Source organism: Miniopterus schreibersii (genome assembly GCF_964146895.1).
Source record: "Miniopterus schreibersii genome assembly, chromosome: 2".
NCBI classification, from domain to species: Eukaryota; Metazoa; Chordata; class Mammalia; order Chiroptera; family Miniopteridae; genus Miniopterus; species Miniopterus schreibersii.
Window position 1 is genome coordinate 160,364,085 of NC_138102.1, and position 12,890 is coordinate 160,376,974.

General features: G+C 35.0%; 1 protein-coding gene across 3 annotated transcripts in view; it reads right to left on the reverse strand.

Annotated features, from left to right (window-relative positions):
- PLEKHA5 (pleckstrin homology domain containing A5) overlaps positions 1 to 12,890 on the reverse strand; it is a 199,319-nt gene that overhangs the window by 26,510 nt on the left and 159,919 nt on the right. For 2 of the 3 annotated variants that reach the window (XM_081124971.1, XM_081124972.1), the window contains 2 exons: positions 2,042 to 2,104; positions 18 to 98 (listed from right to left, as the gene is read on the reverse strand). In XM_081124971.1, coding sequence (XP_080981097.1) covers positions 18 to 98; positions 2,042 to 2,104 — 144 coding nt within the window. Of the gene's footprint in view, positions 1 to 17; positions 99 to 2,041; positions 2,105 to 2,616; positions 2,653 to 7,106; positions 7,188 to 12,890 lie in introns of all 3 variants that reach the window. The other variant, XM_081124973.1, reaches the window with a different exon arrangement.

Sequence of the window (12,890 nt, forward strand, 5' to 3'; positions counted from 1 at the left end):
AAACATAATTGTCCTACTTTCTCCTTGTGGAGTTGCTGAAGTTTCTCCTCCAAAGCATGTACCACTTTATCTTGTTCACACAGACGGCTTAGCTTGGCCTAGGTTGTAAGAGAAGATATCCTTCGTTAGCAATTTTTTCTCCCATTATTGGAGGTACGTTAGTCATCACTCCTGTAACTGGAGGTGATTATAACAAGAGAACACATTTAAAACAGTTACGGAACATCTAATTATATGTCAATCTTTATTTCAATGAGTAAAATAAAAATGTAAATATAGCTTATAAAAGATAGAATGCTTTAAACAACATAGAAAGTGATAAAGCATTTCAGCCATACTATTTAACCTAAATAATTCAAAATATTCTTAGTAATCAAGCAGTCTCATATGCTTTATACAAATCATTTCAACATGGCTATGATTTTCCCCCCTTTCAAACTATTGGATAGAGGTTAAGTGATATATGCAGCCCTTAATTAAAACACCAAATGGATTCTGTTTTTGTATTCTTAAAATTACGCTCTTATGTTCTTAGAAAAGAATGTAAATGAAAGATTGCTTCTAACTGCAACAACACAAATAAAAATGTTGCTAGTGGTGAAAAACCACTTGTAGTAGTTTTAATGTTTTTTGTTTTTTTTTAAAAAACATATCTTTATTAATTTCAGAGAGGAAGGTAGAGGGAGAGAGAGAAACATCGATGATGAGAGTCACTGATCGGCTGCCTCCTTCATGCCCCGACTGAGGATAAAGCCCGCAACCTGAGCATGTGCCCTGACCGGGGATCGAAGAGCAATTTCCTGGATCCTAGGTGGATGCTCAACCGCTGAGCCACGCCCGGCCAGGCGTACTTTTAATGTTTTAAACTCTTGGCACTACTCTACTTTTCAAATTATGAAAAATAATTGCACACTAGTAAAATTTCAGTATCATAATAAACCAGTTCTCCAAATGTCTGAAAAACCTTAACCAAACTCTAATAAATATGACCCAAACTTTATAGCACAATGAAAGCACTAGGAGATTTCACTTTCTTTTCTATTTATCTATTAAAGTAACTACATCATCTTTGTTAGACAAAACTCAAGCTACACCAAATGCAATACAGTGGCCTCCCCTTCCATGGGGCATACGTTCCAAGACCCCAGTAGATGCCTGAAACTGTAGATGGTACCAAACCCTAAGTATACTATGTTTTTTCCTGTACATACACACATTTTTACGGCTTAACATGGGCATATCTGAATTGCCAGCATCACTACTCTTGAAGTTTGGGGTCATTATTAAATAAAATAAGGGTCACTCAAACACAAGCACTCAACACTGGCTCTGATAACGGAGATGGGTACTAAGTGATGAATAGGTGCGGAGACGGTGGACAAAGGGGTGAGTCACCCCCTAGGCAAGATGGGTGGGATGGCATGAGGTTTCATCATGATACTCAGAATGGGATGAAATTGAAAACTTATGAACTGTTTATTTCTGGAATATTCCATTTAACATTTCAGACCATGGTTGACTGCAGGTCACTGAAACTGCACAAAGGGGGGACTACTGTACACTGAATTGAGAAAGAGGTACAATTCAATGAATAAAGCCAGGGGGAATGAGGGAAAAAGAATGAGACACAAACAGGAATGAATGGCAAGCCGCCGGCCTGAAGTATGATTAAAAAATACTACATTTAAACAATGAAAAAGGAAGGAGTAATAACAGAATTTGTAGAGGCTGATACTTTCTCCAAAAGGCTTAGACAATTTCACTTTGTCTCCAGTACCTCCATAATTTTTAATAAAACAGTCTTTTACTTTCCTTTATGTGATTCTTAATATAGTCAACTGCTAACTATGGGGGTGAGGGTAGGAAGAGAACAGACTGCGGAGTGAGCGTTTAATTGAATCTAAGTGCAAAAGAAGAAAATGCTAATTTATTTGATGTCATTTTGGAGGCCAGCGGAAGAGAACTTTTTGGTCGTGCTTATTTACAATGTTCTGGCAGAGAAGACGACAGCACTGACACTATACAGCAAAGTAATACTTACATCAATATCTACCTCGTCAGGTCTGTATTTGTATAGGGTGCCTCTGCACTCATCTTGTGACAGCTACAAGAAAAAATGTCATATAGCAACTTTAAAATTAATATTTAAAAATATACTTACTTAGCCTACAGTTAATATTTTAGACTTATATAACAATAATAAAGATGGGATTTTAATGACTCTCATAGTTTCATAAGTTTAATTCAAACACAGATCATTACAAAAATAGAAAAATATTTAACAGTGATACAATATGTAAGATACATAAAAATGATGTTAACTTTAGCTTATCAAACAAAATAATAAGCTGGTCAAACAAAACTATACAGCACCTTACATTTTCCGTTTGTAAAGACACACACTTTAATGGAAATTGACAAAAACAATCATAGCAACTGTTTGAATCAAGTATTTGAATCAGGTATATTTCAACAGTCAAAACTGTCCTTCACAGTATACACATAATCACACAACTGTGTATGTGTACACCCAAATGTCAACACATCTTAGTACAATTTTACTAACAAAGCCTGTAACATATTGTATACATATACATAATATATAAACACACATACACAATATAGACTTATCTTGTTCTTCTGTCTTAAGAACTAAAAGATAATGGAGGAAAAGTATGGGTTTAATTGAAAAGAGGAAAAAATCATTCAAAACCTCATAAAACCGAAAGCCTGTGTTATAAACTATGATAGTGAAATTTCATAAAAAGCTCTATGTGTTCACTGAAACCATTATATTGTAAATAATTATCAGTGTATTTAAACATGGTTTCTTCAGCTTCTTCCAAATATCTTTTGGTCAAGCAAAGCCTCGTTTCTGATTGAGCTTACCGAGATTTCAATAGCCACCCCCAGTCAGTTACACCACAGATCACATCATAGCCTTGGCAGTCAATATTTCACTCTCTCGCACTTTTTGACTTTATATTGTCTGCTAGACAGTAACAAAAGCACAGTAGAAAAATTTAATTGGGGCTCACTGCATGTTTATGAAATGGCACACTTTTTCTCAAAGTGGGGATGGGAGTAGTGTTTCCCAACTACAGTCTAGATTAGAAAATTAAATTTCATATATACACATAAAAATGTATAAGAATGTATAAATTGTAACTATATATGCCCCTTTTTAAAGAAACTGCTTGACAGCTACATCTTTAGAAGGAGCCATAATTTAAACAGCAGATAATTTTGAATGGATCTGGAAATGTGGGAATCGGGAGGTTAAATGTAAGCATTCCAAACATACAATAATCATCCTGGATTTCCGTGTCTCATTTCAAGACATGACTTTCACGTACCTCATGCAAATGAACCTGTGACTATTTAAGGGTATGCACAGTGATTATTAACCACAAAACTTTCATAGAAATGAACGTCACATGAAAAATGAATTTAATGACCAAAGTCAGGATACTTGTGCACTATTTTAAGATAAAGATCGCTGAATATGTCCTGTCACTCTAAATGAAAGCACCTAAATCCAAAAAAAGAATTTATACTCCTATTATTAAAAAAAATTTTAAAATGCCTAGATCCATGACAAAAAACGTAAGGTGACAAAATTAAATTTTCTCATTCATAAAAAGTGAAAGATATAAAGCCTTTAGCTACTAAGTGTCCACAAAAACTTTGCTTATTTAATATTTAAAGTTAAATGCAGAACAGCTTTACTAAACTATGGAATATGTAATTTGAATATAACTAGTGGATAGTGCGACATACAGATTGAAATATGAATTGTATCCTATATCCCAGGGTCAACAGCAAAAAGACAAGTAATTTTAAATAAAAACTTAGTAGTGTGTAATAAATATTTAGGATATTTGTATAACATTTTTATTTAGGAAATATTGCATATTCATTTTTTATCAATTGGCATATTATAAAAAAGAAAAACATGTACTGTGTAGTTATGATTTTAGAGTGATATATCTTTATAGATATCGAAATATATTATCTCCACAAATTAAATTTTTGTTGTGCCTATTTTTTAGTACCCCTGAAAATTTTATTGAAACCTTTTATCAAATTATTCAATAAAGATATTCATCATTAGATCCAAGTTAACAAAAATCTTAAAATAATCAACCTTCTACTATACATTGCTTTTACCTGTCAGAAGAAGAGTATAAGAAAACAAGGTTATTCTTTAAATACTTAACTTTTAAGCATGGCCTATTTTTTCATTACTGACAATAATTACTGAGGCTTTTCTTAAGAAAAGACGAATATAATTTATTAAAAAAAAACCAATATGAAAATCCTACTAAAATGGTACCTAATAATCTTTTAAAAAAATACTGGCTTGGAATTAAGTTAAAACAAAATTAGTTTTGTTCATTAAAATTCAACTTTCTACAGTTTCCCCTTTTATGTATGTGACATGTACATACATACACAAACCCCAAAAAGGATTTTCAGGAAAATAGTTGATAAAATTAAACATTATATCCCATGAGGATTAAAAAGTGCTCACAGGGCTCTAAGTATTTGCTAATATTAGTGTGTATGTTTTAAAACAATTATTTATCAGGTGATTAATTTCACTAATTATATTATAAAAACTCTGGTACAACAACGTAATTATAGAAGGTGGTAAGATGATTTATAAATGCAGAGGAAGTTTTTAAACTTGATGCTTACTGCCTTAGCATTTGTTTTCCTTCAGTTTTAGGTCTTACTTATTTGACTAATTTTAAGATAATTACTGCCTAGGCAATTTCTTCTTCTAAGAAAATGCCAATATAAAGGTCCTCCTGAAAGAAAACCTGAAATGCTGTCATTCAGAATTACAGGTCATCAAACATTACATTGTCACTATATTTTCAGCTACATTTCAGGAGCCATTAACAATGTATTGTAATGCAATGTCAGATAAAGCATAACAGTGTTCAATATAAAATCGGAAAAAGGTTTTCTTTAGATGATAATATGATAAAGAAAACCTGGAGGAAAAAAGTCTAATTTCAATTTGTGCAAATTTATAAACACAGTTTAAGGAATGTGTCTGACTGTAACTTTTATCCATCAACAATGCTCTTCAAAAATTAAGTAATTTACCAGTGGCTGAGTTAAGAAAAAAGTCATCCCTGAAGACTCTTTAGACTCAACAGCGCTGAGAGTTAAGAGTGATTACTCAGCAACTGGTTGCCCATCTCATGCCCAGTGATGGCTGTTTATATTAGACATTCAGATCTTCCTGTTGTGTACAATTTTAGTTCCCCCCCCGCTTCAAGTATTAATATGAGAAATGTATTTATGTAAACCTATTGTTCTTTCCGTACTTAAGGTCACTGATATGACCAGTCTCAGATATTGCCATCCTTTCTAACTTAGTTTTTAAATTTTAATTCTCACGAGAGTGTGTTTTTTCCATTGCTTTTCATAGAGTGGAAAGGAAAGAGAGACAAAGAGAGAGAAACATCGATGTGAAAGAGACACATTGACTGGCTGCCTCCCGACCAGGGCCGGGGATTGAGCCTGCAACCGAGGTACGTGCCCTTGGCCGGAATCGAACCTGGGATGATCTAACCACTGAGCCAAACCAGCTAGGGCATCGTCACATTTTTAAAAAAGCTTCAATCAGAACTTTTAGTGTGAACTGAGTAATTTCAATCAGCAATGATGTCTGCATCATCAATGCTGATTAGTGATCAATATAAAAAAGAAAAAACAAACCAAACCAAACAAGAAATCCAGGATAGTCTCTTATTGAAAATACGCAAAATGTACAAAATGAAAACATAATCTAATACAACAAAAAGGCTTTGATCTGATATCAATTTAGCATTATAAAAAACAATAAACTGACAGCTTCAGACACTGGAAAAGGTATCAACTCTGGAACTAGTGCTGAGGCACTCAAGTGTGATAATCTGGAAATGGAGTGTCAAGGTTCTATACTCTGGTGACTTTAAGAATGGAAAGATTCCATTTTCTTTTCAAAAGTAAAGCTGTTTAACTTTAAATATTTAGTACTTTTTCTCCTTATTGCAAATGAAAAACTATGTTTAATCAGATAATATACTTTAAATGTTTTGAAAACTGCTCAGAAATGAGTCACCCTCCCCCGAACTGTTTCAGTCTCACAGTTGCAAGGCCATGATGCAGACCCCAAGGCAACTAAAGCAAACCAGAAGGCCTTTAAAGCCAGTGTGGCCTCAAGGTGCTCTTTTTCTTAAAAAAACAAACAAACAGATGTTTTACATATTTTAATCAAAACATAGATTCATTTTTCATGTTAGTTAATTTTCTCCTTCCGTACGATTTAAGTAACTGTAACAGGTCATAGGCCACAGTCAGTTGAGAGTATTGAGGTGGAAGAAGCTGATGTTGCAAAACACACAGCTAAGAACATTTAGACCATGACATACAAAAAAACTGGAGAGGAATGTATAAAATGACTTCTTTTGCAGATCTGCAGATTACCAAGGTCCTAAATGAAAGGCAGCCAACTCCATGGTACACATTCTCAGGGCAAAGACTGAGGAAAGACATGACTATCCTGATAACTGCGTAACAATGATAAGAATACAGGGAGCAGATACTCCCAGTATGTTAAGAAATGGCCATCGTTAGGTTTTACCATACCACAGTACAGAAACCAGATTTAAAGAACTCCCACACAAATATAATCTATTCCTAAAACATTGAGGGGAGGGAGGCTGCCCCTGAAAGGAAAAAAAGTTGTTTTTTAAGCTTCCCCTAAAAATCATGTTTTTACAGGTAGTCAAAATTAATGGCAATCTATTAAATTTTTGCAAATTGCACTGCAGACCTCCAAGTACAGATCAATCAAATACTCTGCACAAAAACTTCAGGAAAATGGCACACTTAATATTCAATAGCAAAATGTTCAGCAAAGCCATGCTAAGAATACTGCAGCATCTTGAAAAGCATGGATGAATTGCGTTTTTCCAAATAGACATAAACAAAAAATGGAAGAAGAAAAACACTGATGTTATGAGTAACTCTGAGGATAAACCAAAACTGTCACTGAGGGATTTTGCAGATGGTAAAGCAGTGTCATTCACTGTCCAAGACCTTACTTGCTGGTACAGTTGGGGTCTTAGCGCCGAGTTCTCAATCATTGTGTGAACCATGGTGATAATAGGTTCATTTTCTTTCATCTATTTCAAATCAGGAGGAGCATACAGCAAACATCAGTTTACAGCATAGCTAGATTTGAAAGACGACACTGTAAATATAGCCTCTACTTTAATATCTCCTAATAGTGCAGTTGTTTACATTTTACCCCAAAGTTGTACAGATCTAACTTATATAAACCATCCTGAACAAGTATTAAATGCTATAAAATATGTTCAAGGTTATTTAAAAAAAGCTTACTAACAACAATATTGCTGCAATTAGGCTTTACTTAATAAATATAACCAATATAGTCAATTTATGAAGACTCCTAAGTAAATTAGAATAGATGATAAAGCATCATGACTCCAAGGATAAACTAGAGGGTGACAACAAATGAACTAACAAGGAGAAACACAGCCTCATTTAACTGATTACTTAATCAGTAAAAGCTTAAAATGATATTCAGTTCTTTATAAGGTTAATCAGAAAATTTAGTTCTCTACAAATATTAACATTTTTAATAAAATTGATGTATCTTGTCACTTAATCACACATTTTATTAAATTTAACCTTGACATTTATATATACCATAATCTAGATCTTCTCACAGTATAACACCATATGTAGAATTATTTCAAGGATATGCATACTAAAATTTATTTAGCAAAGACTTAGTGTATCTCCCTGGCTTCTAAAGAGGCTGAGCCCATTCTCACATTTCCAGCGATGTCGTACTTAATTACTGCCTCTAGAAAAATATTTGTTTTAGCCGGCTCTGGACTCAAGAGTGAAAGCATTCAAAAGACAATCATCATGATGTATATAGAGTAAAAGGCCAACAGAGTTCACCCCATTTGCAAGCAGACAAGCCTGTTTATAATTGCAATTTGTGACATTTAGTTTACCCTCCATAATTCCCACCCTCCATATTATAGAAAATAAGCATTTTTAATCATGGTTAACATGCTGTTTTACTGATTTAGCTAAATCTACAACAAAAGTTTACTAATCTTAATAAACACATGAAATAAGTGAAAAATAAACCTTAAAAACTGTATCTAGACAATTTTATTTTCAGTCTAGTTACCAATGTTTTATGTCAATAAAGTCTGTTTTGGTTGTCAAATTAGAAACTTCCTGTCACTGGTTTCAGCTGCTTTTAAAAAGTTTTATTCAAGCTAAGTAATGTATTTTTAAATCTACACATCTACATGTTAATAGAATTTCTACACAACGGTGGGACTCAAATCTATACATCAGTTAATTTCAAACTTCTTTTCCCCCCTCCAATATTATCTAGCAAGAAACCAAGGCATTTGTAGATGGGATCTCATGCCCACAGGAAACAACTGCATTGATATGTAGTACAGAATAAATTTTTTACAGTGTTGTAAAGTAACTTATAAATAGGAAGCTATGGCTATAATACAAGTAGTTTAAGTCCTTATTCATTTTTGATATTATTTAATTATTTGTTATTTTTCAACAGCATGCCATGGAAATTAGACAGAAAAGTCTGTGACTCTAAGATTACTGGGGGTGGGGGGAGTGGAGGTCAGGGGCAACAATGCTTAAGAAGTAACGGAAATCAGATAGTATCCAAATGTAAAAAACACTCAAGGTCAATCTGAGATTCCCTATTGAGTCTTGGATGTCTGGCACTACAAATGGGCCACTGTGTCAAATGGCCAGTTCTGTCCACAGGGCTCACTCCTTTGAGTGGAGCTTCAGTGTGGTACACATCAATGACTAATGTTCACACTCTAGGCCTGAGGAACTTACTTAGAGAAGGGACAATATGGTTTCTGCAGAAGGGTAATAAGGCATGATTTATTTAGTGGAGTACTTTGAGAGGGTAAATATGCATGGACATATAAGGAAGCCATGTGTATGATTTTAAAATGCCTGTTTTATTTACATGTCAAAGATCATTAAATATTAAGTCACTGAGAAGGGATCATTGCAAAAGCAACTGGCTTAAGGACAGATAAACAGCGAAAATAATGTTTAAAGAACACCAACTGCAGAGTGTCTCAGAGTCACTTCTTCATTATGAAAAATTTCAAACATACACAGCAAATCCTAGAGTATTAAAACTAGAAGGCCTCTTGGGAAGCTGGCAATTTAGTAGAACAACAAAGGAATGAAAATGTGAGCAGCAATTATTTTCAACGGTGGGAATGTGGATTATTCTTTTCTTTTTCTACACTTCTCTACATTTCCCAAATTTTCTCTGCTGAACAGACGGCTTTTCTAATAATAAAAAGTTATTGAAGAGTCAAGAATAAAAATACATAAACACGAAATAAACTAAATTAATGGAATTATTATCCTCTGGCAAATACCCCTCGGTGACATAAAGAGGTAAGAAAAATGTTAGCCCTGTATGTTCATACCATGTTAATCCTGGAGTCCTCTACTGAAGCGAGGCTCGACCTGGAGAACTATTCTCACAACCTTTATTGTGGCTTTTGAATCTATATCCACATCAGAAATTTAGTGGAGGAAATGTTAACTAATTAAACAACAAGCCACCCAATGCATTTGTAAATACATATGGCTATCTTTTAACACCGTCTTTCCTTTTTCTTACTGGCTACTTCAGAAACTGAAGTTCAAGCTTATTTAGACCAGTGGTTCGTTACCCACACCAGAATCACGTGAGGGCCTTGAAAAGAACAGTCACTCTGATTCCCATATAATTCTAACGTAAATCTTGAGTCTCTGATGTAGACAGTATCATTAAAACGTCAAGGTGGCAGGCTGGTCTAAAGATCCCTCTGGAGTTAAAGTAAGCCAAGTGTGATTTTATCATAGTGAGCGCTCCTCAGCTCACATGCTCCTTGGGATCCCATTTTGTTCAAGTTGAAGAGATGGGATAAGACAATATGCAGAAAGGCAAAAGCAGTGGGGCCATTTCAGAATTCCCGTGGGCATTGTACCCACCTACTAGTGGCTCCCAGGATGACTGGGTAGTGGGCTGTAAAATGACCTGCACCCGTGAGTGGTCCTGTATGTGGTGGCGCTCTCCCTGTACCTGGTATGCAACGGTGGAAGCCAACTGAACAGAACAATCAGAATCCCATACTACGCAAGTTTGGTCCCCATTAAACAATTTCAATGATCTGATGGAATCTTCACTCTTTGCAGATTTACTGAATTGGAAATACTGGATCAGCTTTGTCTCCAAATATATCCTAGAAATAGGCTAGTGGTTACCTCTGAAATATTCTGTATCTTAATACTTAGAAATTAACTTGTTTCTGTAACTTACACTGAAATGGGACACTTTATCTGGCTTTTGCTATGTGAACTTTGTAATAGTTTTTGAGTTACAGCAGTCAAGTCTAATCTAAAAAATAAAACACATAATGCTCCATGAGCTCCTTGGAATTTTGTGTTCAAGTTCTTAAAAAAAGGGGGGACAGGTAGAATATCCAACCAATCTCTCTGCTGCGAACACAAGAATCCTAGACAGCATTATGATAATGGTGTTGACAGCAGACATGTTTTAAGAAATGAGAGCAGGAGAAAGACTAATTAGTATGTGGAGGATGTTTAATAATTTACTTGGGATTGAATTAAATGCTTTGCTTCCTGCTTTAATTCCTTCTTTGAAGAAACAGGTAATACAGGTTCAGGTTTCAGTTAATTGCTAAATTATAAAAGTTCCATTATTTTATAATAATAAAAATGAGAATGAATGATTCAGGAATTCCATTATTTTCATAATTAACTTCAGCAATAAACAAGAAAAAGTTTAAGCGGAAACATCTTAAAAATACATCTGTGTGCCATACAAGAAAAAGGTTAGAAAGCACTAAGATGGTGCTTGAGAAAAACTATAGACTTCTTTCTTTGGTGTTCTTGGTGAGTATTTACCTCAGTAGTTTTTAACCTGACTGGAAAAAAAAAGTAACCTATGGAGATTTAAAAATATATGCAGGGCTGGGTGGAGCTCTGGCAATCCTGACTGGCAGACAGAGGGCCTTGAGTATTGGACACTTGGTTTTTGTCTTTCCGAAGACCCACTGGAGGTTCTGACAGGCAATCAGGCTTGAGAGTCTTGGTCCCATCCTGGCACAAATGCACGTAATTGAGAACTAATTCAATCGTCACCAGTAAAGACTTTTTCAAGGTCCTAGTGGGTGAGGATACCTGCACAACTATCAAAAGATGAAAACTTCGAAACAAATTATCCAAACCCAAGTTGCATCAGATTAAAATATTCTCTTGTCACTGTATAAGATATAGCATTAAGAGACTTAACCCCCTTTAAAAAATAAATGAAATCTTCTTATTAATAGTATTAGTAGACTCAGTAGAATGAAGGGGGATCTGGGACATTCGTCAGGAATCCAATCTCCAATTGTCAGTTGTTCTATTATTCTAGCAACTTCTAAATATTGGTTTCAAAGACTCTATTGCTTTAGAAATTAGACTAGCTACAAATGCAGAAGGAATAGGAAGTCGTAACTCATGAGATAAATGTGCCTGAATAATGTTTAGGGGGAAGGGGTGAAAGGAGAAAGAGATTAGCAGTGAGCAGTGCCAAGATGTTCATTCATATAATTTATCCTTGGAAAAGATTAATTCTCCAAACCTCCTTTAAGTATAAGAGGTGGTTAAGTAGTGGCTTAATTGCTATTTAAAAAGTTTATATAACAAATCATCTAGAATGGCACTGTCCAACAGAACTTTCTGTGATGAGGGAAATGTTCTATATTGGTGTAGTCCAATACCGTAGCCACCAGCACACGTGGTTCTTCAGCCTTTGAAACGTGTCTAGTGCAACTGAGGAAATGAATTTTACTATTATAGAAACACAATTTAATTTGAACAGCCACATACGGCTAGTGGCTATCACATTAGACAGACGGTCTAGAAATTCTAGACCAGTAAAATAAGAATAATCCGCCCTCCCCACACCGATCTGGATCTCATTCCACCGAGAGGAAAGCCTTTGCTAAGCTCTGTCTCGTAACCGAGTTTCCCCAAGTCTGAATCTGTGCTGACAGCTTCCTCTTTTTCTCCTTTGAGCAAGCAGCCTACGCCACACAGCTTTTGTCCTTCCTTGATAACCAACGAGAAGACCAATTTCTGTGCTGTCATTTCCCATTTAAAAGGAAAATGGACTTTTCCCAAGTTCTTAATGACGTCTTAGGAAAAGAATTTTTAAGTTGGGAATCTGTTTTAACAATAGCAAAAAACCGTGATTGCCTAATCACTGAAGAATCCATTTCTTAAGAATGTCCTCCTGCGTAGATCCATAACTCTTAAGATGTGTGGCACAACTAGAAAGCTAAAGAATTTGACATGCCTGGGGTGAGGCTTTGAGGAATGCAGGGGTCTTTATAAACAGGTCATTTAGACCATGACAATGAAATGCCTTCACTCTCACTGGGGGCACATCTGAAAGTCCCAGAACCTGAGAGTGAAGGCTATGACTGACTACCTATAGAAACTACTTGCTGTTGAACAGGAAGCAGGGAAATTCGAAGTGACTTTTTCAATAGAAGAATGTAAATAAGCCTCTTTGTAGCTGATGGGGCCAAGTATGGAGGCCTATCTGAAAATTTTAAAGCAATCAGAATAACTGACCATGCTACATATGTTTTCTAAAAATAACACTTAGGAAAAATATTGCAATTGTTAAGAATTAGAAAGGAACAACAAATTGGGACACTAACATAGGAATCAAACATACCTGACATTCCCTTAAAAGAAAAAAAAGGCATTTTCTT